The 27,399-nt window shown below is 37.6% G+C and overlaps 1 protein-coding gene across 1 annotated transcript in view; it reads right to left on the reverse strand.

Moving 5' to 3' along the window:
• FNTA (farnesyltransferase, CAAX box, alpha) overlaps positions 1 to 21,907 on the reverse strand; it is a 30,882-nt gene extending 8,975 nt beyond the window's left edge. The window contains exons 1-5 of the mRNA XM_043562767.1: positions 21,630 to 21,907; positions 19,504 to 19,589; positions 7,972 to 8,086; positions 4,232 to 4,336; positions 1,095 to 1,221 (exon numbers count right to left, since the gene is read on the reverse strand). Coding sequence (XP_043418702.1) covers positions 1,095 to 1,221; positions 4,232 to 4,336; positions 7,972 to 8,086; positions 19,504 to 19,589; positions 21,630 to 21,835 — 639 coding nt within the window. The 5' untranslated portion in view covers positions 21,836 to 21,907. The remainder of the gene's footprint in view (positions 1 to 1,094; positions 1,222 to 4,231; positions 4,337 to 7,971; positions 8,087 to 19,503; positions 19,590 to 21,629) is intronic.
• Positions 21,908 to 27,399: the final 5,492 nt, after the last annotated feature.

Genomic DNA, 27,399 nt, shown 5'->3' on the forward strand with positions numbered 1-27,399 from the left:
ATTATGTAACTAAATGCTTACGCATTGTTTAAGGTGAAAATTTAGAGGGAAAAAACCCAAACTCAGTAATAATAAAATGATAAACTATAGTAAAGTGTATTAATTTGATGGATTTGATATGAATATATAATATTAAGTAAAAGGGAATATTAAAAATGCTTATATATGATAAAACTATATTAAAATACATGTGGAGAAATATACAAAACTGGATTTAGATATAAACTTTTACATTATGGAGCTGTTTTAGTAAAAAAAAGATCATAGGGAGAAGAGAAACAATAAAGATAACTAAGAAAAGAAATGAAATGGTCAAAATTTACAAATGTGGCAAAAATTGGGGATAATTATGAAAAAAGCCAATGGAGTTATACTTCTTATTTGATACTGGCAAAAAGGTAGAATTTCATAAAAAATAAAAATACCAAAAATCTTTAGAAAATTTATCCCTTTAAACAAATTTAGAAAAGTTTAAATTTTTAAGTAAAAAAAAGAATTTTGTGAAATCCTCTTGGTATAATGAATAGTGCACAAAGTAGCAATCACTGGAAAAAATTCATAGGAAACAACACTAGAATTGTTTGATAGAATAAATAAAATGCCCAGAGTGGGAGTTTTAACTATTCTCTACTATTCAGGATTTAGCATAAAATTTTAACAAGTGGGCAGAAATAAAATACTATTATTGTAACATCATATTCCAAACTGTATGTATGCAAAACCCCCCGTAGGTACAATGCCCTTGTTAATTAAAATAATACAGTTATATTAAAAAATTACAACTACATTTTCTATTCAACTTGCTAGCAAATATAAAATGGGATGCAAATTCAATCTAAAAAATACAAAAATTACTATTACTCTTCTTTAATATGAAGCTACTTACCAACATATCTTGAAAGGTTATAAAATTAATCAACATGAAGGATGTCAGGTTTAATTAAGTATCTTAATAATTCTTAGTCATTGTAATTGTGGGTAATGAACTATATGTGTGTTTCAGTTCAGGAGTATACTTACATTCAACAGTAATTTTAATTATTTAATTCAGGTAAAACATAATCTGAAAAACACTGTAACAAGAAAGGCAATACCTGAATAACCCACTGTCGATGTTGCCAGGCATGATAATTCTTCGCATCCTGATTAAGAATATCAGCAATAAACTCTAGCTCCTGAGATGGATCTTTTAGCCATTCCACTAATACTCGCCTATGATGCCTAAGGCCGGGGAAAGAAAGAGGTTTTGTGTTAATGTATCCAAGAACTAAGGTATCAACTGCACGTATTGTATTAGGCGATGTGGAGGGACACTCAAAAAAACAGAAATTCACCTTTAATTCTCAAGATTCTACTGGAGAGAAAAGGTAACACAGAAGAAACACTAAGAGGGAAAAGTTCCAGAACAGTAAGTAAGAGCTGAAGAAACAAAACAGAAATTTGTGTGTAAAATGAAATAAAATACTCAGGGTTTAAAGAATGTTTATTTAAAGCTAAATCTGGAAGTCCAGTAATCTTTTGACAACCACAAAATCCTGTCTAAGAATTCTGAAACATTCCCAGATGGCATAATGAGACTACAGGAAATGTGATACTACTTAATCCAGTATAGAAGATCCTCTGGTTATAAACAGGCTCTCAGTTTTTCTGAAGTCCACAGCATCACCATACAAGCAACTGCTCATTCCACTAGTTCATGGGCAGAACTGAATTCACTTCTACTCTGGCAATTAGCTATGACAAGCTGCCAAGTTTGTCAAGAGTTGTTTCTGTACTAGAAAAATGCTTAGGTTTTTTGTTGGAGTCTATTTTTTAAATTTTTTTAGCTAAAATATTTATAAAAATTTATTAGTAAAAATGTTCTAAAAGTCACTGTGGTGATGGTTGTACGTATTTGTAACTATACTAAAACCACTGAACTGTACACATTTTTTTTCTTTAAGTTTATTTTTGAGGGGGGGGGGGTGTGGCAGAGAAAGAGAGGAAGGGAGGGAGGGAGAGAGGGAGAATTCTAAACTGACTCCACACTGTCAGCGCAGAGCTGGATGTGGGGCTCAAACTCACGAACCATGAGATCATGACCTGGGCCCAAACCAAGAGTCCAACACTTAATAAACTTAAATAAACAAACAAACAAACAAACTTAAATAAATAAATAAACAAACTTAAAGAAATAAATAGGGGCTCCTGGATGGCTCATTCAGTTAAGTTTATTTATTCTGAGAGAGACACAAGAGAGCACAAGCGGGGAAGGGCAGAGAGAGAGGGATCTGAATTGGGTTCTGTGCTAACAGCAGAGAGCCCGATGCCGGGCCTGAACTCACAAACCATGAGATCATGACCTGAGCTGAAGTCAGATGCTTGACGGACTGAGCCACCCAGATTCCCTGAACTGTACACTTTAAGTAGGTAAACAGTAGGGGTACCTTGTTGGCTCACTTGGTAAAGCATGAGACTCCTGATCTTGGGGTCATGAGTTCAAGCCTGGCATTGGGTGTAGAACTTACTTAAAAATAAATAAACAAACAAACAAATAAATAAATAAATCGGTGAATAGTGTAATATGTGAGTTATATCTCAACAAAGCTGCTTTTTAAAAAAATCCATTAGTATTCAATACACTAAAAGTGAGTAGGGGGGCACTTGGGTGGCTCAGCTGGTTAAGGGTGGGACTCTTGATTTCAGCTCAGGCCATGATCCCAGGGTCTGGGATTGAGTCCCATATCCAGCTCCGTTCTGAGTGTGGAGCCTGCTTGGGATTCTCTCTTTCCTTCTATCCCTCTCCCCTGCTTGCATTCTCTCTCTCTAAAAAAATAAATAAAAATATAAAAGTGAGTAGGAGTGACAGGGAAAAGGAAAAAGATTTAATGCTTAATAAATGACTTATTTGCATGCATGGAAAATTTAAAATCTCATCTTATAGGGGTGCCTAGGTGACTCAGTCGGCTGAGCATCTGAATCAATTAGGCTCAAGTTATGATCTCACAGTTCATGGTCTGAACCTCGCATCCAGCTCTGTACTGGCAGTGTCGAGCCTGCTTGGGATTATTCTTTCTCTGTCCCTCCCCAACTCACACTCTCTCCCTCTCTCAAAATAAACATTTAAAAAAAATAATTTAAAAAAATAAATAAAAATTCATCTTACAGAATATCAAGAAGGCAAGATAGTACCCAAGAGGAAAATTCAAGAGGTAAAGGCTTTTAAATTTATTTCAGAAAAATTCCAATACAGTGAACACTAGTAATTTATTTTTCTAGATTCCTACTAATTTTGTAATTTAGGAAAAACTTAAGAATTAGGTCCTGGGGTGCCTGGGTGGCTCAGCTGGTTAAGCATTTGACTTTGGCTCAAGTCATGATCTTGCAGTTAGTGAGTTCAAGCCCCGCATCAAAATTCCAGAGCCTGCTTTGGATTCTCTCTCTGCCCTTCCCCTGCTCGCACTCTCTCTCAAAAATAAATAAATAAACCTTAAACAAAAAAAAAGAAAGAAATCCTTCCGCATGAAAGTTGAACTTTCACCACTACCTCCTCCTCCATCTTCACAATAACAGCAACCACAGTGGCTTTAATTCAAGGGGTGCTCAGTATACGATGGGTACTGTTCAAACTCTATTTCTTTCCTATTTGCTCTCTGTCCTCCTGCTCCAAAATGCCTCTCTTTTTTCTCATTGTATTCTATTCCCCTCGCCCATAATAATCCCTATGGTTTTGTCCATGCTAACTTAGGGCTTAGTTTCTACAACAACAACAAATATACTCTGTAAAACACTGTGGTTTTCACACTGCACTGTGAAATAACTGGCTGTATTATTTGCTTTCCTTGTTAAACTGTGTGGTTCACCTTTGTATCCCCAGCATCAATATAAAGTTTTTGAATACATAAACGAATGAAAGATCAAAATACCAGTGAAGTCATTTTATAACACACAGGATAGAAAACATTTTTTCAGATTCTTCACTCAAAAATTTTCTAGCAGTATTATATGCTAATGTCAAAAATTTAAATAATAATAGCAGTACACACACTTGAGTGTTAACTAAATGTTAGGTACCACATTAAGCATTAAACATAAAATTATCTCATTTAATTCTCTTAAAAACCCTATGAGACAGGTAATATTAGCTCCAATGCAAAGTACTTAAATTATAAAGAAATAAATTCCCTATAATCTCATCACTGGGAAGGTAATATTAGCATAGTGACATGTTTCCTTCCTATTTTCATCTTACCAAACTTGGTAGTTTTTGGGCTGTTCCTCAATTATTGCAGTGATATAGTTCATTTCCTCGTGTAGATCCTTTTGAAGTGACTTTAAGAGAACTCTCCGAAAATGCCTGTAGCAAACATTAAGCATTGTTTCATTATTCCACATAAACTGACTAGCCACAGGATCAGATAAAGCTTTAACAATACAGTTAGACACGCTTCTTTTTTTGGTAGGTATTCCATATAACCAATAATTTAGCAATGGAACTGCATGGGGTTGTCCCAACTCCTACAACTATCTGGTGATTGGAAGAATCAGCATTTTGAACTAAAACTGGTGAAAGGCAACAAATGATTTTTTTCAGTTAACTAATGATTATTTTCAGTTAACACTGGTTACCACTATTCTATTACAGGCAAATCAAAGACATCTCTACCTATAATATTTCCCTACATGATACAGCTTATTTGTTTAGATATATTATTCATATAATTAATTCCATTGCAAACATCAGCATATATTGTATTTTTAGAGCCACCACAAATATCCTACTTATAAATGAAACACGTTTCTCTTTGTTTTTTTTTTTTTTTTTTTTAATTTCTTCACAGGTAGAATCAAATCATTAAAAAAAAAACTTTTCTCTAAAGACATGATTATTAGTTCTGGTCTATTTTTAATTCAAAATTTCCAACTCAATATATACTAAAAGAAATACAGCTGCTTTGAAAGTTATCTTTTAAAATGAAATGCTAAATAGGACTATTAACAGTATTTCTCTATTATTATTAAAGAAAATTAGGCTTCATAAAGCATGGACATAAGCATCTTGGTTTACATGGGTAAAGTTATCAGACGTACTGCCTTTTAAAAAAACAGCAAATAAACTTAGGAGATTTTTAAATGCATTCTAAGTTACTTTGTGTTATGTACAGTCAGGAATTTCTTAAAAGATAAGAAAGTGCATATTAGACGTGATTCATTCCAAAATGATGGAATATCATACTAAGAATCCCAGTGAACATGGTAGATTAAGTAAATAAGTTTATCCTCCTACCCTAATAAAACCCCATAAAATGATAGTAAAGGAATGAAAACAGTATAAATCCACAGGACAAAGAGAATTAGGGACAAGGGGATACCACAGCAATTGGGAAAGGTCAGAATTATGGAAAATGGTAAGCTGACAGGTAAGTTTTAACTGACTTTGAAAAACAGAAAGTGCTAAAAACCTGTCAACAGAGGGGAAAAAGGTTTAGAAATCAGAGGTGTCAGGTATTCCCAAAACCAGGAATCAAGGATGGGGCTGGAAACAGTGTAAAATCTGGAAATAGCCCTTAACAGCCAAGACCCCTCCCCCAACCTTGAGCACAGAAGTGACAACATCTACTAAGTTGGTATGAGATAAACAAAAAAAAATATGTGTATGTCTCTGCCCCTGGTTCCTGGCACAGAGTTCCTGAACATTTAAAAATTCCTAAGTGATAAGTGTACTAGAAGCATCCTATTGAGGCAAGTCTGGGTGGGGTGCTTAGGTGGCTCCTAGTCACCAGGAAGACCAAACCTTGGAATTATCAGCCCCACCTCCCACTGTCTGGATAGAGTAGAAGGGCTAGAAATAGAGTTAAATGACCATGCTTATATGAGGGAACCTCTATAAAATCCCAATACTAGGGGGTTTGAACAGCTTCTAGGTGGGTGAACACATTCATGTTCTAGGAAGGACATACCCTCCACAAGGACAAAAGATCCTCAGCTTGGGACCCTCCCAGACCTTGCCCTATGTATCTGTTCATCTGGCTGTTCATCTGTATCTTTTATCACATCCTTTAATAAACTGTTAAACATAAGTAACTGTTTTCCTGAGTTCTATGAGTCACTGTAGCAAATTAACTGAACCCTAAGAAGGGGTCATGGGAACCTCTGATTTATAGCCCATCAGTTAGAAGCACAGGTGACAAATGGACTTGCACTAAGTATCTGAAATAGGGGGCAGTCTTGTGGGACTGAGCCCTTAAACCTGGGGGATCTGATGCTATCTGAATCTCAGGTATGTACACAATGTCAGGTAGACAATGTCAGAACTGAGTTAAATTGTAGGATACACAACTGGTATCAGAGAAAATTGCTTGGTAGGGGAAACACCCATAGCCATTGTTGACTAGAAATGTCAGAAGTGAAGGGTTTTGTGTGAATGTAAAGGAGACACACAGGAGAAGAAACCATGTTTTGTTTCGTTTTTTTAAACCTGGCAAGACATAAGTCGCTTTATTCTCTGGAAAAATCTGAAGCAGAAAGGAATAACAGACACAGAGGAATATAGGGTGAGGAAAAGGAATATAGGGTGAAACAAGGAAACGTAAAATGTTGATATACTAAACATTTGAGAACCCCCACCCAACCCATCTTCCCCTGCCTGACCCCCAGAACTGTGGCAGCCAAACACATACTCCTGAGGCAATAACCAGACGACTCTTCTCTGGAGAAACAAACTCGCCACAAGAAAAGATGGAGAACTGCTGACATGTAAAGATTTCACACAAAACAGCCACATCTCCACTCACTAACCTCACAGTGAAGCCCGCCCGTTGACAAGTCCTGCCACACACAGAGCTTCCAATCAGGATTTGTCCTGCCTCCATTATAAGTTTGAAAGGAGAGTCAAGGATTTGAAAAAAATATTTACATGAAAGAAAGAGACCAAAACAAACACAAAAAAATGAAAATATGTCACACATCAATGAAAAGATAAGATGCTATTAAAAAAAATTCAGAGAACAAAAAAGAGCTTTTGGATATTAAGAAATTTTTGAGCACAGACACAGTCAGAAGATAATGTTGAAGAAATATCACAAATGTAAATGAAAAGACAAAGAAATGAAAATAAGAAAAAGCAATAAAAAAGATACCACATGTGACTTAAAAAAACATTCCAGAAAGAGAAAACAGAGGAAAGAGAGAGGGAATTATCAAACGAACATAAAAAAAAAATTCCCTGGACCTACTAAAAAGGTTTAAACATGAAGTAATGAGTCTTCTCAATAGAGGCTAAAGGAAATAGAAAAACATCTTTAAAATTCTGAAGGAAAATATTTCTAATCTAGAATTCTACTAATAAAATCGAGAAGAACCTCTATTAAGACACTTTTCAATGTACAAAATCTCAAAAATGTTTTTCCACACATCCTTTTACAAGTTCTCTTCTATTCAAGAATGTGGTCAGTAAAATGAGAGTAAATCAATAAAGAGAAAGAGGGTCAGGTCTGGAAATGGGATCATGAACGCATGAAAGAGCTGAAGACTAGATGTACAGTGCCCAAACTAGATGTACAGGTGAAGAAGCAAAAAAGAAGCTGAAGGATTACCTGTTGTGTTCAGCAGAAATGACACATCTTATACATATCAGAGCACATGGGAGACAAATTACTTACTGGCACAAAGAAAATGAAACTAAACAAAAAAAAAGCAATCTGTTAAAAGGAATACTCTGAAATACTATAAAATGTGGGTCAGCATATTTAGAATATACAGGTTAGCTTAAGAAAAAACAGCCAAGAGTTCTTGCCTCTGGGGAGTGGGACCCTGGTAGTGAGAAGGAAGGGGGCAGAGGATGTCATTTTTCATTCAGTCTCTGACTTTTAAACTCATAGCATGAATTATTATTTTGATAACAACTGAAGTTTAGTTAAGGAAAAAAAAGAGCCATCTGAACTAAAACATGAGACATTTACGTGGGAAATATTAATGATGAGTTTTACTTACCACACTGTATAATTTGCTGCATTTAACTCAATAGCATCTCTGGTTAGTTTAAAAGCTCGTTCACTTCTTTCATCACGCTGCAGAACAGCCCGGAAATAATCATAAACATCTCTAACTGGGGAGAGAGCACACCGTTGCATTAGGACTATCTTTCTTGTTTAAACTTAGCACTATAATACAAAATGCTGTTCTATCTTATGAGGAAAGATACTGCATGTGTATCATTTATAACAATAAACAAAAGAAAGTCAAATGACTATGTGAATGCCACCTTGAGAATGCTTTAGTGTCACAGCCATAATATATGTGTAACTGTGCCTCCTGCTCGTATGTATGTACAGGGGTTAATGCCAGACTCCAAATCTCCAAAAGACCTAATGCATTAAAGTAAAATTAAAGTGCATATATTCAAATATATTCAGTTACTACTTTTCTCACATTTTGTCAGTTTTATAAGTGAAAAAAGCAATGTACATGATAGTAGAAAATTCAAACAGTATAAAAAAGTTCACACTAAATTTGACTAAATTCCCAGTCCTTCTCCACAGAAGCAACCACTGTTAACTGATTCTACTGTAGCCTTCCAAATACATTCTATGGATATACAAATATATGTTCTAAATCCATCCTCCCATTTTTTAATACAAATGATCACAGTGGGGAACATGGCTAGCTCTCTTGATCTTGGGGTTGTAGTTCGAGCCCAATGTTGGGTACAGAGATTACTTGAAAATAAAATCTTAAAAAAAATAAAAAAATAAATGAGATCACATCACACTCTATGTTCTGGGCCTTGCTTTTTTCATTCACACATTATTAAAGGTAGTGTAAAATTTACATACTCATTGAATCAATTGGAACTATTATTCCAGTTCTAGGAAGTTTTCTTACAAATATACTCCCATACACACCCAAAGCATCCAAGGAAATTTACTGGAGTATTTGATTACATACATAAGAAAAATTTAAAAGGCTGGTCTGATGGTAATAGGTTAATGAGAACTTACTAAAGTTGGTATATAACCACCCACTGATAAATCTGACTGGCTTCAAAAAAAAAAAAGGCAATGAAAATTGGAAACAAATAATCTTTCCATTAGTAAACAATGGGCTAAGTCCATTATGACACACTCATACAACGACATACTATGCAGTCATTAGTAATGAAGCTGCTCTGGTACATACACGTACGGAATAACTGCTATGACTATTAGGTGAAAACAGGAAGAAATGGAGCAGCATGCTACTCATTTAGTTAAAAATATATGCTTATTTATGAATACACTGAGGAACAGAGATGGGAAGACATAATATTCCATTACAAAGTTCACCATATGTTGGGGCACCTGGGTGGCTCAGTCGGTTGGGCATCCGACTTTGGCTCGGGTCATGATCTCGCAGTCCGTGAGTTCGAGCCCCGCGTCGGGCTCTGTGCTGACAGCTCAGAGCCTGGAGCCCATTTCAGATTCTGTGTCTCCCTCTCTCTCTGACCCTCCCCCATTCATGCTCTGTCTCTCTCTGTCTCAAAAATAAATGAACATTTAAAAAAAACATTAAAAAAAAAAACACAAAGTTCACCATATGCTGCAGAGCATTTCACTGTATGGTACTCAAATTCTATTTAACTCATCCCCTATCAATGAATATCTCACTCTTTTGCTGTCCTGAGTACCACTGTATGCTTTTGTGTGCATGTGCAAATTCAGCACATCTGTTAAGATAAATTCCTACAAGTAGAATTACTGCATCAAGGTGATGTGCACTGTTGATGCTCACAGGTATTGCAAAATTAAGCTCTAAAAAAGATCTGATCAATATATATATATTCCCTCCAAGAATGTATGAATAGCTTATTTTTTTCCACATACTCACTAATATATTAAAACTTCTCATCTTCGCCAATCTCTTAACTGAAGAAACTTAGACTTTGACAAATATTAACCTGATGCATTCCCATTTTCCACAAGAGAAACTGAGGCTCAGAGAGATCAACAAGTTCACAATGGGTCAGAGTATCTTGCAGACAGAAGTTAAACCCAAATCTAGACTGATGCCAAAGGCCATGCCACTAATCAAAATGAACTAGTAGATACTGCAGCTGAAATGCCCTCATAACATAGTTTGTGCTATGGCACAGAATAGATGATAGCCCAACACACGTTATTAAAAAAAAAAAAATGTGGTAAACGCTCCTAAATACTTTTTTCCACAATTAAAAACGTATGTGGACATGCTATGCTATTTTTCTTAATACTGTATAATTTTCCAGCTACTGGTAATTCAAAAATTTTTAACAGATTATGTATAAAAACCATATCTATATATCCTAGTTTGCCTAACCAGTCTGTTAATATTGGCAATGTGGATCATTTACAATTTTGTTTTATAAAAATCACTGTTTTAAGCTTCCAATGACTTTTCACTAAAATTTTTTTTAAGTTACATATATAATGCATACGTGCACATACTGTTTCCTTAGACTAAAGCCCCCAAAGTGAAATTATCAGAGAAGAACATGAACAATTACAGATCTGGGGCACCTGGGTGGCTCAGTCAGTTAAGCATCTGACTTCAGCTCAGGTCATGATCTCACAGTCTGTGAGTTCAAGACCCACGTCAGGCTCTGTGCTGACAGCTCAGAGCCTGGAGCCTGCTTCGGATTCTGTCTCTCCCTCTCTCTGCCCCTCCCCTGCTCAGACTCTATCACTCAAAAATAAAAAAATAGGGGTGCCTGGGTGGCTCAGTCAGTTAAGTGTCCGACTTCGGCTCAGGTCATGATCTTGGGGTTTGTGGGTTCAAGCCTCCGTGTCGGACTCTGTGCTGACAGCTCAGAGCCTGGAGCATGCTTCAGATTCTTTGTCTCCCTCTCTCTTTTGGCTCCTTCCCCACTCGTGCTCTGTCTCACTCTCTCTCTCAAAAATAAATAAACTTAAAAAAAATTTTTTTTAATATATATTAAACAATTACAATATACATATATATATTAAATACATACTATATATGTATATTAAACAATTACAGCTCTTTACGAATTCTGAGACATGGGGTGCCTGGGTGGCTGTGTTGGTTAAGCATCTGACTCTTGGTTTCGGCTCAGGTCAGATCTCACAGTTCACAAGGGTTCAAGTGCTGCATCAGGCTCTGCACTGGTGGTTGGTGTGGACCCTGCTTGGGATTCTCTCTCCTTCTCTCTGCCTCTCCCCTGATTGTGCTCTCTCTCTCAAAATAAATAAATATTGAAAAAAAAAATTCTGAGACATAAAAAGGTTACCTACTTCTAAACACTATCCTTTTTTTTTTTTTTTAAATCTTTTTTTTTAATGTTTATTTATTTTTGAGACAGAGAGAGACAGAGCATGAACAGGGGAGGGGCAGAGAGAGAGGGAGACACAGAATCTGAAACAGGCTCCAGGCTCTGAGCTGTCAGCACAGAGCCCAACGCGGGGCTCGAACCCACAGACCACGAGACCATGACCTGAGCTGAAGGCAGATGCTTAACTGACTGAGCCACCTAGGCACCCCTAAACACTATCCTTAAAAAGTTGAATTTAAATCATACCAGAATAAAATTTAGAAACATAAGTGGCAAATAACTATGAAATATTATGCACTAAGAACCAAGCTCCCAAATAATTTTCAAGTTATAACAAAATGCTTATAACACATTAACTCTATATACAATGTATATATACATTATTTTATGTACACACATATCTACACATATAAAACATACACACATGCACATATATGCAATATGAAACCAACTTTGCAGAAACATTCACAGATGAGTACAAGGCTATATACCAAATATTAACGGTGGTTCTTTTTTTAAAATGTCTATTTATTTTTGTGAGAGCATGTCAGTGTGCACAGGCGGGGCAGAGGCAGAGAGACAGAGGGACAGAAGATCCAAAGCGGGCTCTGTGCTGACAGCAGAGAGCCTGATGTTGGGCTGGAACTCATGAACCTCAAGATCATGACGTGAGCTGAAGTCAGAAGCTTAACTGCTGAGCCATCCAGGTGCCCATCTTTTTTTTTTTTTTTTAAACTGGTAACTTACTGTGTCATCAAGAACATTGTTTTTTTTTAAGTTTTTAAATTCCAGTTATAGTTAACACACCGTATAATATTAATTTCAGGTGTACAATATGATGACTCAATACTTCCAGACATTAGCTAGTACTCATCACAAGTGCACTCCTTAATCCCCATCACCTACTTTACCTATCCCTTTACCCACCTCCCCTCTGGTAAACTGTCAGTTTGTTTTCTTTTTTTTTTTTCAACGTTTTATTTATTTTTGGGACAGAGAGAGACAGAGCATGAATGGGGGAGGGGCAGAGAGAGAGGGAGACACAGAATCGGAAACAGGCTCCAGGCTCTGAGCCATCAGCCCAGAGCCTGACGCGGGGCTCGAACTCACAGACCGTGAGATCGTGACCTGGCTGAAGTCGGACGCTTAACCGACTGCGCCACCCAGGCGCCCCTGTCAGTTTGTTTTCTACAGTTAAGAGTCTGCTTCTTGGTTTGCCTCTTTTTTTTTTTTCCTTTGCTCATTTGTTTCTTAAATACCAATTATGACTGAAATCATATGGTATCTTTCTCTGACTTAGTTTGCTTAGCATAATACTCTCTAGCTCCATCCATGTCATTGTAAATGTGGCTCAGTAATATTCTGTTGTGTATATTTACATCTTTTTCTTTATTCTTTTTAATGTTTATTTCTGAGAGAGCATGAGCAGGGAAGGGACAGAGAGAGAGGGAGAAAGAGAATCCAAAGCAGGCTCTGCACTATCAGCGCAAAGCCCAAGGTGGGGCTCGAACTCCTAAACTGTGAAATCATGACCTGAGCCAAAGTCGGATGCTTAACTGACTGAGCCACCCAGGTGCCCTTTACCACATCTTCTTTATCCACTCATCCATTGATGGGCACTTGGGCTGCTTCCACAATTTGACTATTGTAAATAATGCTGCGACAGACATCAGGATGCATGTAACCCTATGATTAGTATTTTGTATTCTCTGGATAAATACCTAGTAGTATGACCACTGGACTGTAGGGTGATTCTATTTTTAATTTTCTGAGGAACTTCCATGCTGTTTTCCAGAGTAGCTGTACTGGTTTGCATTCCCATCAACAGTGCAAGAAGGTTCCACTTGCTCCCCATCCTCGCCAACACCTGCTGTTTCTTGTGTTGATTTTAGCCATTCTGACTATTGTGAGGTGATATCTCATTATAGTTTTGATTTGCATTTCCCTGGTAAGTGATATTGAATATCTTTTCATGTGTCTGTTGGCCATTTGTTTGTCTTCTTTGAAAAAATCTCTACTTGTCTTCTGTCCATTTTTTAATGGATTATTCACTTTTTTGGTTTAGTTATATATTTTGGACACTAACCCTGTATCAGACATGTCATTTGCAAATATTTCCTCCCATTCCATAGGTTGCCTTTTAATTTTATTGTTTCCTTCACTGTGCAGAAGCTTTGGATTTTGATGAAGTCCCAATAGTTTATTTTTGCCTTTGTTTCCCTTGCCTCAGGAGACATCTAAAAACAAGTTGCTACAGCCAATGTCAAAGAAGTTATTGCCTATGTTCTAGGATTTTTATGGTTTCAGGTCTCACATGTAGGTCTATAATTCATTCTGAATTTATTTTTGTGAAGGGTGTAAGAAAGTAGTCATTTCATCCTTTCTCATGTAGCTGTCCAGTTTTCCCACCATTTGTTGAAGAGACAAGTCTTTTTCCCATTGGATATTCTTTCCTGCTTTGTTGAAGATTAATTTACCATATAACTGCAGATTCATTTCTGAGTTTTCTATTCTGTTCCACTGATCTGTGTGTATGTATGTTTTTAAGTAGGCTGCATGTCAAGGACGGAGCCAACACAGGGCTTGAATTCACTACCCTGAGATCAAGACCTGAGTTGAGATCAAGAGTCAGACGCTTACCTGACTGAGCCACACAGGTGCCTCAATCTGTGTGTCTACAATCTGTGTGGCACAATCTGTGTGCCAGTACCATACTATTTTGATTACAACAGCTTTGTAATAGAACTTGAAGTATGGAATTGTGATGCCTCCAGGTTTGCTTTTCTTTTTCATGACTGCTTTGGCTATTTGGCATCTTTTGTTGTTCCATACACACTTTAGGATTATTTTTGCTCTGTGAAAAATGCTGTTGGCATTTTGATAGGGATTACATTAAATATATAGATTGTTTTGGGTATTTGGGAAGAACAGACATTTTAACAATATTTGTTCTTCCAATCCATGGAATGTCTTTCCATTTCTTTGTGTCATCTTCAATTTCTTTCATCAGTGTTCTATAGTTTTTCAGAGTACAGGTCTTTCACCTCTTTGGTTATGTCTATTCCTAGGTATCTTATTGTTTTTGGTGCAATTGTAAATGGGAGTGATTCCTTAATTTCTCTTTCTGCAGCTTCATCACTGGTGTATTGTAATGCAATTTCTACATCGATTTTGTATCCTGTGACTTTGCTGAATTTGTTTATCAGTTCTAACAGTTTTTTGATGATCAGGTTTTCTATATATAGTATCATGGCATCCACAAATAGTGAAAGTTTTACTTCTTCCCTACCAGTGTGGATGCCTTTTATTTCTTTTTGTTGTCTGTCGCTAGGACTTCCAGTACCATGTTGAATAGAAGTGGTGAGTGGACATCCCTGTTTTGTTCTTGACCATACAGGAAAAGCCCTGTTTTTCCACATTGAGGATGATACTAGGTATGGGTTTTTCATATATGGGCTTTATTATGTTCAGGTATGTTCCCTCTAAACCTACTTTGTTGAGGGTAACAGTGTTTTGTTTTGAAGTTTATTCACTTATTCTAGAGACAGAAAAAGAAACAAAGAGTGCATGGGGGAGGGGCAGAGAGAGAGAATCCCAAGCAGGCTCTGCTCCACCAGTGCAGAGCCTGATGCAGGGCTCGAACTCACAAACCGTGAGATAATGACCTGTGCTGAAATCAAGAGTCAGATGCTTAACCGACTGAGAGCCCAACAGTGGTTCTTTCTGGTTTTTTGTGTTTTTTTTTAATGTTTATTTTTGGGAGAGAGAGAGAGAGTGAGTGGGGAGGGGCAGAGAGAGAGGGAGATACAGAATCCAAAGCAGGACCCAGGCTCTGAGCTGTCAGCACAGAGCCCAACACAGGGCTTGAACCCACAGAGGAGATCATGACCTGGGCTGAAGTCGGATGCTTAACCAACTGAGCCACCCAGGGGACCCAACAGTAGTTATTTCTTGATGATGAGACTCTTCTTTTGATTTTTAATACTCAAAATTTTCTACAATGAGCACGTTTTACTTTAAAAAACATTTCTAACTAGAAAGAATACATATTCCATGCAAACATTGTAAACAATATAAAAGTACATGAAGTTTCCCCCACTTCAATGCCACTCTCCAATGCACTGGATTTCTTTCAAGGGTACTGGTTGTTACCAGACATTTTTCTAAGCATATAAACATAGTCATTTTTTAAAAATTCTTCTTTTTAATTAAGTAATCTTTATGACCAACGTGGGTCTTGAACTCATGACCCCGTCAAGAGTCACATGCTCTATAGACTAAGCCAGCCAGGCACCCCAGTTACTTATTTTTAATGAAATTGTTATATTATTATTCACACTGCTTTTCATTTTGCCATTCTCCTCAATTATATGTTCTTCCATATACACATCTACAACACTCTTTGTCCACTATTCATTCCATACAAAGGCCATGGCATAATTTACATATGAATGCCTTTTTGGGGGGCAGAATTCTACAAGTAGAAATAGAATATTCCACCTTACAACTATATATGCCAAACCGATAGGCTTATAAATGAATCTGGGGTTATATAAATATAATTTTATATTCATTAGATTTTTTTTCCTGTAGTCTTCAATATTAAAGTATTCTCTAAACTAAAAATTACACATTTAAGGGGCACCTGGATGGTTCAGGTAGTTGAGCTCAGGTCATGATCTCACAGTTTGTGAGTTTGAACCCCACATCAGGTTTGCTACTGTCAGCACAGAGCCCACTTTGGATCCTCTGTCTCCTTCTCTCTCTGCCCCTCCCCCACTGGCACTCTGTATCTCAAAAATAAACATTAAAAAATATAAAATAAAAATTACACACTTAATATAATGTCCTATCCAAAGCTTCTAAAACTTACGTGGCTTTTTTCACTCAACACTGTTTCTGAGATCTGTCCATGTTATAAATAATCTAGATCCTGTTAATGGTTATCTAGTACTCAACTGTATGACAATGATACATTTTATTTATCCAATTTCCAAAACAAAATATAAGTGGCTTCCAAGATTATGCTTCCTCAAAAAATGTTACAGATTTAAATAAACCATATAGTACTTACTCTGAGCCAGAGAGGTTTTATTATTTTATGTGTATAACTTACTCAATAAAGTACTGGCCCTTGAACGACATGGGTTTGGACAGCACAGGTCTACTTATACACAGACTTTTTCAATAAATACAGTACTGCATTTTCTTTTATGAATTCTTTTTTAAGTAAACTATACCCCTACATGAAGCTTGAACTCATGACCTCTAGATCAAGAGTCACATGCTCTACAGACTGAGCCAGCTAGGCATCCCTCTTTATGATTTTCTTAATAACATTTTTTCTCTAGCATACTCTATTGTAAGAATACAGTATATAATACATTTAACATACAAAATATGTGTTAGTCGACTATTTATGTTATTAAAGAAAGACTGCCAGCAACAGTAGGCTAGGATTCTGAGGAGTCCAAAGTTATATGTGGATTTTCAACTGAGTTGGGGGGGGGTCAGCACCCCTAACTCTCATGTATTCAAGAGTCAACTGCAGTTACGATTATCCTCATTTTACCTAGGAGGAAATAACGGTAAAGAGAGGTTAAATAATTTGTCCAAAGTTATAGAGCCAATAAAATGGTGAAGTTAGAATTTAAACCGGTTTGGGCATCTGGGTAGCTCAGTCAGTTAAGCATCTGACTTCAGCTCAGGTCATAACCTCACAGTTAGCGAGTTTGAGTCCCACTTCAGGTGAGCACGAGCCCTGCTTCCGATGAGCTTCTGCTATGCCTCTGGTGAACATGAGCAACCCCCCCCACCCCCCAGCCGTGAGCTCCTTCCCTCTCTCTTTTCCCACCCCACCTCTGCCCCTAGTGCGACTCTCTCTCTCTCCCCCCCTCACTCTCTCTGCCCTGGCTCACTTGTACCCTCTCTCTAAAAAAAAAAAAAAAAAAAAAAAAAAGAATTTTTTTTTTTAAACCAGTTATTCTATCTCTAATGTTTGTGTTCTTAACCTCCTAGTACATCTTCTGATGTCCTATGTCAGAGTGTACCAGAATGTATCATTAGAAGCAATATTTCAAGGTTATGATATGAGCATTTTCCAGTTTTACTAGACAAACCAAACCCCAAAATGGCTAAACATGAAAATTATCATCTGAAATATATGCATCCATTCACATGTCCTAATACCTGATATCATAAGATAGTTTTAATTTTTTGCCTTTTAACGTGTGTTCGGGAAATAACATGCCCATTTTATTTTGTGTATCTTCCATTCCTAATGATAATGGACTTTTCCTCCTCTTTAAAAGCCAATGGAATTTGGGGCGCCTGGGTGGCTCAGTTGGTTAAGTGTCCGACATCAGCTCAGGTAATGATCTCACAGTCTGTGAGTTCAAGCCCTGCGTTGGGCTCTGTGCTGACAGCTCAGAGCCTGGAGCCTGCTTCGGATTCTGTGTCTGCCTCTCCCCTGCTCATGCTCTGTCTCTCTCTGTCTCAAAATTAAGTAAAAACATTAAAAAAAATAATTCAAAGCCAACGAAATTTTCTCTTCTGTAAACTACCAGTTCATATACCCTTTGTCTATTTTTTTATTAAGTTGCCTATTTCCTTAACCTTTTGTAAGAATTCTTTACAAAGTTCTGAATATCAATTCTGTTTCATATGGTATATCTTTTCCCATACTGCTGTTTCCCTTTTAACTTATTCAGGGTGTCTTCACTTGTACAGATTTTAAATCTTGATATATATACCTATCAATTTTTGATTGACAACTCATATTTCTCTATCTTTTCCTTTGTAGTTTCTAATCATGATATATGTAAGAATTTTAAACGTTAATTTTTTCAGCCTGCAAAAAACGGTTTTATTAAATAATTTTTAACATAATGAGAAATGTATGATTTTATCAGTTTATTTTTCCAACATCTTTGTTAGTGACCTCATGAATCTGAAAAAGTTGTGGTTTTCACTTCTCTGATTACTAGTGAGGTTAACATTTCTTCACAGATCTCTTCTCACGAATTCTATCTTTGTATCATCTCTCTTCATCATGTGAAAGTTTTGCATTTATGCAGTTACATCTTCTGATCTTTTCCTCAATTCTGAGTTTTACATCTTGCCTAATAATACCTTCTTCACCAAAAGAACAAAAGATTATTCTTTTGTTTGCTCCTAGTATGTTTAGTCTTGTTTTAGAAGTTTAATTCATCTGTAATTTATTTCCAATTAAGACATGAAACAAGGATATAATTTTGCTTATATCCAAATGCATAGACAACTGCTGCAAAACCAATCTGATTAATCCATCTTTTCATACAGTTATAAGATGTTCTTTTTATCAAATATTAAGTTCCCATCTATGCTCATCTATTTTTAGATTTCTTACCAAATCTATTTATTTCTGCACTAGTTCCACACGTTATTTTTAGTACTACATTTTCATATTTGATAGGTCAAACCTTCAGACCATTATTCTTGCTTTTCAAACATTTCTTGGCATTACTTCATAGTCAGAAAAGTACAATAAATGCTTTTCCTAAAAAAGGAATGATCTTGGATAACAGAGCTTTAACTGAAACATGTACATATATACGCACACAGAAAAGGTATGAGGTTTGGGGTGGGGGGCAGAACTAATTTAAATCAGAATTATACACGCACACAAAAATACAAAACTAGCATTCCATTTTATTCATCTATCCTTTCTTAGAAGAACAACTAACAATTAACATTTGCATGACCTTCAATTTACAAAGCATTTTCATTCACATTCATTATGAAAGAATGATACTTTGTCAAAGAAAATAATCCACTCATTTTAATGTCAGTAAATGTATTCCAACTGAGCCTAGCACTTCACTGCTGAAATATATTTCAAAATGTGCAAGTTTCAGCAACCTAAGTTTATTCTACATAAAACAATAACTCATTTATACTGTATCCTGTGTGCAGATTACACAGTAAATGAAAAGCATAACCATATTGTAGCTATTACATATTATAATGTATTATTCATTATTTATACTTAGGATATGTCCATTCTTTGGACAAAATGAAAGTTTTAACCATGAAAATGAATTATAAAAAACAGTATTAGCTTAAGTCATTTAAATCTTTATTAGACAAAAACCTGTCATCTACCTAGCCATATAGTTGTCAATTTCAACTCTGCTACTAAGTTTGACTTATAGACTTTTTCCTAATAAAAATAAACTTACATTTTTCACTATAAATGATCTGGACCACTGGATTGGGGCCATCATTCTGCGGCACTGGATCTATATCAGCCCATTCTGCTCTGTCCCTGAAATAAATATATTTTTTCAGTGATTGTATTCAAACACATAAGAAGAAAGAACAACTCTGGTGTTTTTAACAATAGCAACAATTACACTTGCATCCATATTAGTCAATTATAAATACATTAATGTAATTGTGGTTGGATTCTTCATTATCAAGTTTTGCCATTTTGCTTTACATATTAAACTTTTAAAGTAACATAAAGAAAAATGAAAATCTGTCACTGAAATTAAACAATAGTTCCCAAACTTAAAGTTTTTATAGAAGTGGAAAAACATGTTTTGTTGCAGTAGGTACACTGTAGTTTTACCCTAGAAATCAATTCAGTTCATTGGTTTAATGAGACTTTTTGCAGTTAGTCAGCATTTATAAACATTGAATAACAATTTGCTAGGAACTCACATTTTAAAATCAAAGTAAACACTATTAGTTTACTGTATACTGCGAGGGGGTCCAGTTGGTCTTTACAGAGCAGGCTCTGGAACCTGACAACTGTCTGATTTAGAATGTAGGCTCTACCACTTACCAGCTGTGTGACCTTGAGAAACTTACTTAATCTCTCTGGGCCTCAGTTTCTTCACTGATAAAATGGAGATGCTATCACTACCCAGCCTTAGAAGACTATTTGGAGGACTAAATGAGATAACACGTTAAGCACTTAAATGTGTTTAACAGTAAGCACATGGCTAGTAAATATATTCCGTATATATACTAATATATACATAGTAAGTAATACATACAGTAAGCATTCACTGAAACCTACTTCTCATTATAAATGCTAAAAGAACATTTTAGCGGCACCAAAGGGTGCCTATAGATATTTCTGTACAAACTGCCCAAACTTGTCTTAACCACTCTTTTACTTATATTCTTTTCCTTCCAGTCATCTTTTACTTCTCTATACTGATCAGCTACTGGCAGCAAAGATTCTGTGGCATCTACTCAATCTTGAAGTTGTGAAGTGAGACCTAGAGACTGGGGGAATGGCACGAGAAAGGTAAGGCTATCATTTAGTCACTGAAAAATCAGACACAGCCAAGTGAAGCAGCTGAATATTTTACAATTCAGAGAGGAGGTGTGAGGATTATGGGGCTACCACAGCCAAATTAAATGAGTAAAACTCCAATAACAAAATCTGGATAGTGACTTTCACTCATTCATAAAACCAAGGCAAATAAGCTATCTAATGGGTTTACCTAGAACTGCATAAGAAAAAAAACAAGACAAAAGAAAAATAAGTCACAAGGATTTCTCCATTGTCTTTGCAAGTTCATTGCAGCTAGGGAACTGGCATTACCAGAAAGCAAAGAACTGACAGGGATGAGACTGGGGAGAAAAAGCAAGAAAGTTACAAAGTACCCTATACTGGCTACTGCACACCTCTTGTATTATGTAGGAGGTGATGTAGGGATGTATTACACAGCTTAAGAACAAATACCTTTTCAGTCTTATAGCCTAAACTCGGTGCCTGATGGTAGGTGCTAAAATATTAAAGAAAATGTTGAATGAAAATGTCCCAGACCTTAAAGACCTTACACTAGCTGTCTCCACTTTAACAGTGCAAACTTCTGGGAAGCCCTTACACCTTGTTTTTAAAGTGAGCAAATCCGGACCTTATTTATATTTAAATAATTATTTCCTGCCCGGCTATTAAACAGCACTCAAACCCTTCGGTACTCAGATTATCAGGCTAGCGTTGTGGGAGCATGCAAGAGAGCGGGATATTTCTTGAATTCCTGAATCACACCCAAACAGCCTAAGAAAGAGTGTTGTCCAGTGTGTTGCAGTTTCTACGCTGTTTGCTCTCTGGTCTCCCCTCTGTCTCTAGGTGACAACGTTGACTCCGGGAAAAAGCAACCCCGAAAAGAGCGCGAGGGCCGCGAGCGCGCCCCCCTACCCCGGCCGGCCGGCCGGCCAGGGAAGCGGCGGAAACTTCGGCCGGACACACTGAGGCCAGAGGAGCCTACCCGGAACCGCCGGCCGGGTTGAGCACACGCCTTCAAGGGAAGGGCCTCCGCCGCGGCGGCCCTGCTGTGGGCGTTACCTGTACAGGACATAGGTGGGCGAGTCCAGGCTCAGGAACCCGTCGTCCATAGGGGACGCCACCGCTTCTCCGGACTCAGCCGCCATAGCTTCTTCCTGGGGCTGCTGCTGCTGGGGCGGCGGAGGGTGCGGCTGGGGCGGCGGCGGCTCCGGCTGACCGGACGCGCTGCCCCGCGCAGCCTCCCCGACCCCCTCAGTGGCCGCCATCTCGTTTCGATCCGCAGCGGAGGTGGTGGCAGCGGCCCCGCCCCTCGCGGCCCCGCCCCTCGCTCCCTTCCCCCACCGGCGGCCCACTTCCGGCTTTCTCGCTTCCCAACCATAGAGATGCGGACCAGAGAGACCCGGGTTGCGCTCCAGCCCTGGAGGTCTGAGATGGGCCTTGGCCACAAGTGAGGAAACTGCGCTGTTTCTAGGGACACCAGTAACACACGTCATCCTGTCTGTAGGCCTTTCTGAATGCTTGTAGTTGATACTTAGGAAGGTGTTGGTTTTGTTAGCTCCCCTTCGTATGGGAGGTGGTTCTCTCTTGTTTTGCACAGAGTATCTTAGAAGCAGTGGATAAGGGCAGCTGAAAACCCAACACCTCTCACCCATATCTAGGTAACTGGCCTCCAGTGCTCCCTTTTAAGCTTCATGTTTCTTGTGCACATTTTTTTTCTTTTGAATGTTAAGTGTTGATATCGAAGAATTTAAGTAATACAGGGTTTTCTGTCTTTCGAAATTAAAATCTTAATTATACAGGTACTGTGTATATGATATAGAAAAGGTAGGGGCGCCTGGGTGGCGCAGTCGGTTAAGCGGCCGACTTCAGCGAGGTCACGATCTCACGGTCCGTGAGTTCGAGCCCCGCGTCAGGCTCTGGGCTGATGGCTCAGAGCCTGGAGCCTGTTTCCGGTTCTCTGTCTCCCTCTCTCTGCCCCTCCCCCGTTCATGCTCTGTCTCTCTCTGTCCCAAAAATAAATAAACGTTGAAAAAAAATTAAAAAAAAAAGGTAAACATTCATTGAACAACTGTTTTATGTGGCTTTTTCACAGCAGTAAATAAAATCTCTGTAGTCATGAAGTTTACATTGTAATGAACGGTAACAATATACCACCCTAAAATATGTAGGTATTCAGGACATGCCACTTCAAAATCTGCTGCTTTGGTATACTAATTATTTCTGAGCTGTAGGCACTTGAAAAACAACAAATGCGGTCAGAAGCTTTCTCTGAGCTCCCTTTATTTGCCTAAAGACAAATCTAAAAAAAATCTCTGTTGTCATAAACCCCAACACTGGGGTTTCCAGAGTAGAAGTGGAGACCACATCCAGACAAATTTTGTCAAAATATCATATCCCATCTACTCTTCTAAGGGCTCATTCATCTTTCCTAAAAATCATTCTTCCCTGAGAGGCCTACATTCCCACTTCCCTTTCCCTATTAAGATGATATTTAAGCCTGAATTCTAAGCAACCTCAGTGAATTACTATTTTTTTTCTAAATATCCTCCATGTATACATGAGGCATACATGTTAATAAATCTGTTTTTCTCTTGTTAATCTTTTATTACAGGGTTCACAGCCAGGACTCAGAACAGTAGAGGGAAAATTATTTTTCACCCTCTAGATTTTTTCTGGAGCCCATTTGAGCAAAGGCCTGAAACAGGAAAATGCATGCCATGTAGAGCAGATAGGGAGTACATGCTTAGTGTGTTCTCGGCTCAGCAAGGATGCTAATATCACTGAAGTCCTGTTAATGAGGGGAAGGAATTGGTAAGTGATAAGATTAAAGAAGAAGCCAGGGGCCATGGTAAGAATTTGAAGTGTGTGTGAGTGTACATGGTAAAATAGTCATAACATGAAATTTATCTTTGTAATCATTTTCTTAATGTTTATTTATTTTTGAGAGAGAAAGAGAGCATATGCACAAGTGGGAGAGAGGCAGAGAGAGAGGGAGACAGAATTCAAAGCAGTGTCCAGGCTCTGAGCTGCCAGCCCAATGTGGGGCTTGAACTCATGAACCATGTGATCATGACCTGAGCTGAAGTCAGGCACTTAACTGACTGAGCCACCCAGGCACTCCTCTTTGTAATCATTTTTAAGTGTACTTGTTCAATGGCATTAAGTACATTCACATTGTTGTACAACCATCACCACCATCCATCTCTAGAATTTTTCATCTTCCCAAACTGAAACTCTTATACCCATTAAATAAGTCCCCATTCCCTGTTAAAAAGAAAACCACAGACCTCAAATGGAACCACTATATTAAGAGCCCCACATCAGCAAGCCAAGACTTAATACCTAACCTGACTGCAGTTTCAACCTCTCTGCCCATCCCTACCCCCAGGAATGTAATCTTTAACTAGCCAACATGGAATTTACTGGTCAGCACGAGGAAATTCACTGATAGACCCCTTCTGTTACCATCAGGAGGGTGACCATGCCTTACACAATGGATTCTTTGCTAAATTCCTTTTTTATCCTCCTTCTCTATCTTTAAAAATCTTTCCTTTTCTGCAACTTGATGGAGCACCACTCTATTTGGTATGTGGGATGCTGCCCAATTCATGACTCAATTAATAAAGCCAATTCTATTTTTAAAATTTACTTGGTTGAATATTTGTCATTGAACACCTTTTCCCTTTAACCCCTAATAATCAGCTTTTACTTCATGTCTCTATGAATTTGATTACTCTAATCAAAGAGTAATCCTCATAGAAGAATCATAATAGTATTTGTCCTTTTGTAATTGGCTTATTTTGCTTCACATAATGGCCCCCAGTTTCATCCATGTTGTCACATGTAGCAGAATATCCATTTTTAAGGCTGAATAATATTCCATTGTATGTATATACCACATTTTGTTATCCATCTGTTAATGGATAACAACTTGGGTTGTTTTGACCTTTTGGCTGTTGTGAATAATGAAATATCTCTTAGAGTCCCTGGCTTTCACTTCTTTTGGACATACCCAGAAGTGGGATTGCTTGATCATATGGTAATTCTATATTTACTTTTTTTAATGTTTCTTTATTTTTGAGACAGATATAGAATGAGAGGGGGAGGAGCAGAGAGAGTGGGAGAGAATCCCAAGCAGGCTCCATACTGTCGGCGCAGAGCCCGACATGGGGCTCAAATTCATGAACTGTGAGATCATGATCTGAGCCAAAATTCAGGTGGTTGCTTCACCGACTGAGCCACCCAGATGCCCTGCTATGTTTAATTTTTTGAGGAACTTTCCCCCAACCCCCAGAGGTTCTAATTTCATTGGTTTAGAGTGCAGCCCTGGCATCATGTTTTATTGTGGGTTGGTTTTTGGGTTTTTTGTTTTTTTTTTGTCTTTTTGTTTGTTTGTTTTGAGAGAGGGAGATGGTGAGCAGTAGAATCAGAGAGACAGAATCTCAAGCAGCTCCATACTTAGTGCAAAGCCCGATTCAGTACTCATTCTCATAACAGTGAGATCATGACCTGAGCCAAAATCAAGAGTTGGATGCTAAACTGACTGAGCCACCCAGGCGCCCCAGCAACAGTATATTTTAAAACCTCCCCTTATAATTCTAACATGCAGCCCAGGTTGAGAATCTCTACTCTTTCAGTCCATGGTGCATTAAGTCATTAAGTCTCCTAAGGATATCAAGGTATCACAACTGCTGGGGAGACAGGCCTAGGTAGAGTTGAAAAGCAACCACTATGTCATGGTAAATACAAATAAACCAATCAATAAAAAAATGTTAAAATATATTACTTTTTAAAATATAAATAAATCACAATGTGTGTATAAATAAAATAAGATAGAAGTTGTAGTGCAAATTATTCATCAATTTTTAACAGCTTTATTGTTGTATATTTTAAATATCACAAAATCTACCTCTTTCATAAGTATAGTTCATCATCAATTAATTTTTTATTTTCAGGAATTAGGGATAAGAGTTTTTCATTGGTATAGCTGTTATTACTACATGATACTACTAATTTGATTGCACTCTTCCAGAGTCTTCCCCAGAAGTTTGGTAGTTATTAGGTGCCTAGAGATTGTGTTAAATGCCTGGGCTTCCAGTTCCCCCCCAGTGCTCTCTAGGCTTTACCATTTTCTCTTTGGCTACAGTCAGAAAGGATGATACCTACACTGCTTCAGGACATTGATTGCACTCCATGAGCTAGTACCTGGTAGAAAGGGGGGAGGAAAAAGGGAGGGGGAATAAGAGGGGTAAAGTAGATGATTACTGGTTAATTCTGGTTGCCAGAACGAGGAGCCTATGTTTGTCTTTTGACTGCTTAACTCCACCATCAAGACCAATGAAAGCTGTAGCTCATCTTTCTATAAAGGCCGTGTGAAATTTTGTAAAAAAGAAAGACAATTTCAGTTTTATCAAGGCAGCTTGCTTCTGTCTGAACACTCTGAAGCAACTGTTAAAATATATTGCCAAATATAATGTGTAGGCTGGCTTCCTCTTAGAAACAGATAGTTTTTAATGACTGCATGATATTCCTTTTATATACTGTACTTTATATAGTACTTAATCATTCATACATCATTCAATATTTAACATTTATAATTTTTCACTGTTACATCTAATTCAATGACTATCTTCATATTAATAAACATGATCCATGATTTAATAAGGATTCATTTTGTGACCAGTGTGGACCAGTTACTGTTCTTAACAGCAATGAAAAGAAATCAACAACAAAAAACTTCTGTGCTTATGGTACTTTCACTATAGTGAGGGAGATAAAGAAGATAAACATGTTGTATTTATTGAATGCTGACAGTAACAAATGCTAAGGAGAATAGGCAGGAAAGAGAGAAAGTGTAGAGGTGGGTTACTACTGATGTCGATAGGGAGGCCTTCATTTTGTAGGTGACATTTGAATACAGATTTGAGTGCATCAATGTAAATATCTTTCCAGAAGATCATTTCTGGCAGAAGTCCAAAAACACTGAGGAAAGTGTTCATGATCTCGGAGGCTAATGTGGGAGTGTAGGTGAAATGGAGTGGTTGAAGTGTAGGGTACGAGGTGATGAGGTCAGAGAGTTAAGGCAGAGCAGATAACATAGGGCCTTACAGAATTTTGGCTTTTACTCTTGAGTTAGATGGGGAGTCATTGAAGGATTTTGAGTAGTGGAGTGATGTGATTTATGCGTTTACAGGTCAGTGTCTTCTGTGTTGAGAATGGATTGTCTTTCATCCATTCAAAATACAGTAGCATGGAAGGGCAAAGTAAAAATGAGGAGGACCAGACAGCCTACTGCAGTAATCCAGGAGAGATAGTGACTTAGACTAGGGTAGGAATAGTGAGAGTGGCGAGAAGAGGCCAAATTCTGGCTAAATTTTGAAGATTGACTTGTCAGGAATTGCTAAGCTATTGGATATTGGGTTTGGGTGAGAGAAAGGGAGGGTCAAGGATGACTCCAAGACTTTAGGCTTGAGCAGTGATGTTGACATGTGCACATATAGGGAATTCTGTTGCAATAGGAGAAAGTGTGTGTGCGTGCGTGCGTGCGTGTGTGTGTGTGTGATTGGGAGGGCATTTAGGAGTTATTTTGGACATGTTAGGATTGAGCTACCTTTTACATATTCAATAATATAAATTGAGTAAACATTTGAATATATGAGTCTGGAGTTCAGTCAGGTCTGTACTGGAGACTCCAATATGGGAGTCTTTAGCCCAAAGCTGTTATATAAAAATGAAAGACTGAATGAGATTATTAATGTAGTGAGTGTAGATAGAAAAGAGTAGAGGAGGAAGGGTTGAACTCTGGTGGCATTTCAAACATTAGAAGTTG

The sequence above is a fragment of the Prionailurus bengalensis genome, chromosome B1, assembly GCF_016509475.1.
Source record: "Prionailurus bengalensis isolate Pbe53 chromosome B1, Fcat_Pben_1.1_paternal_pri, whole genome shotgun sequence".
Taxonomy (NCBI): Eukaryota; Metazoa; Chordata; class Mammalia; order Carnivora; family Felidae; genus Prionailurus; species Prionailurus bengalensis.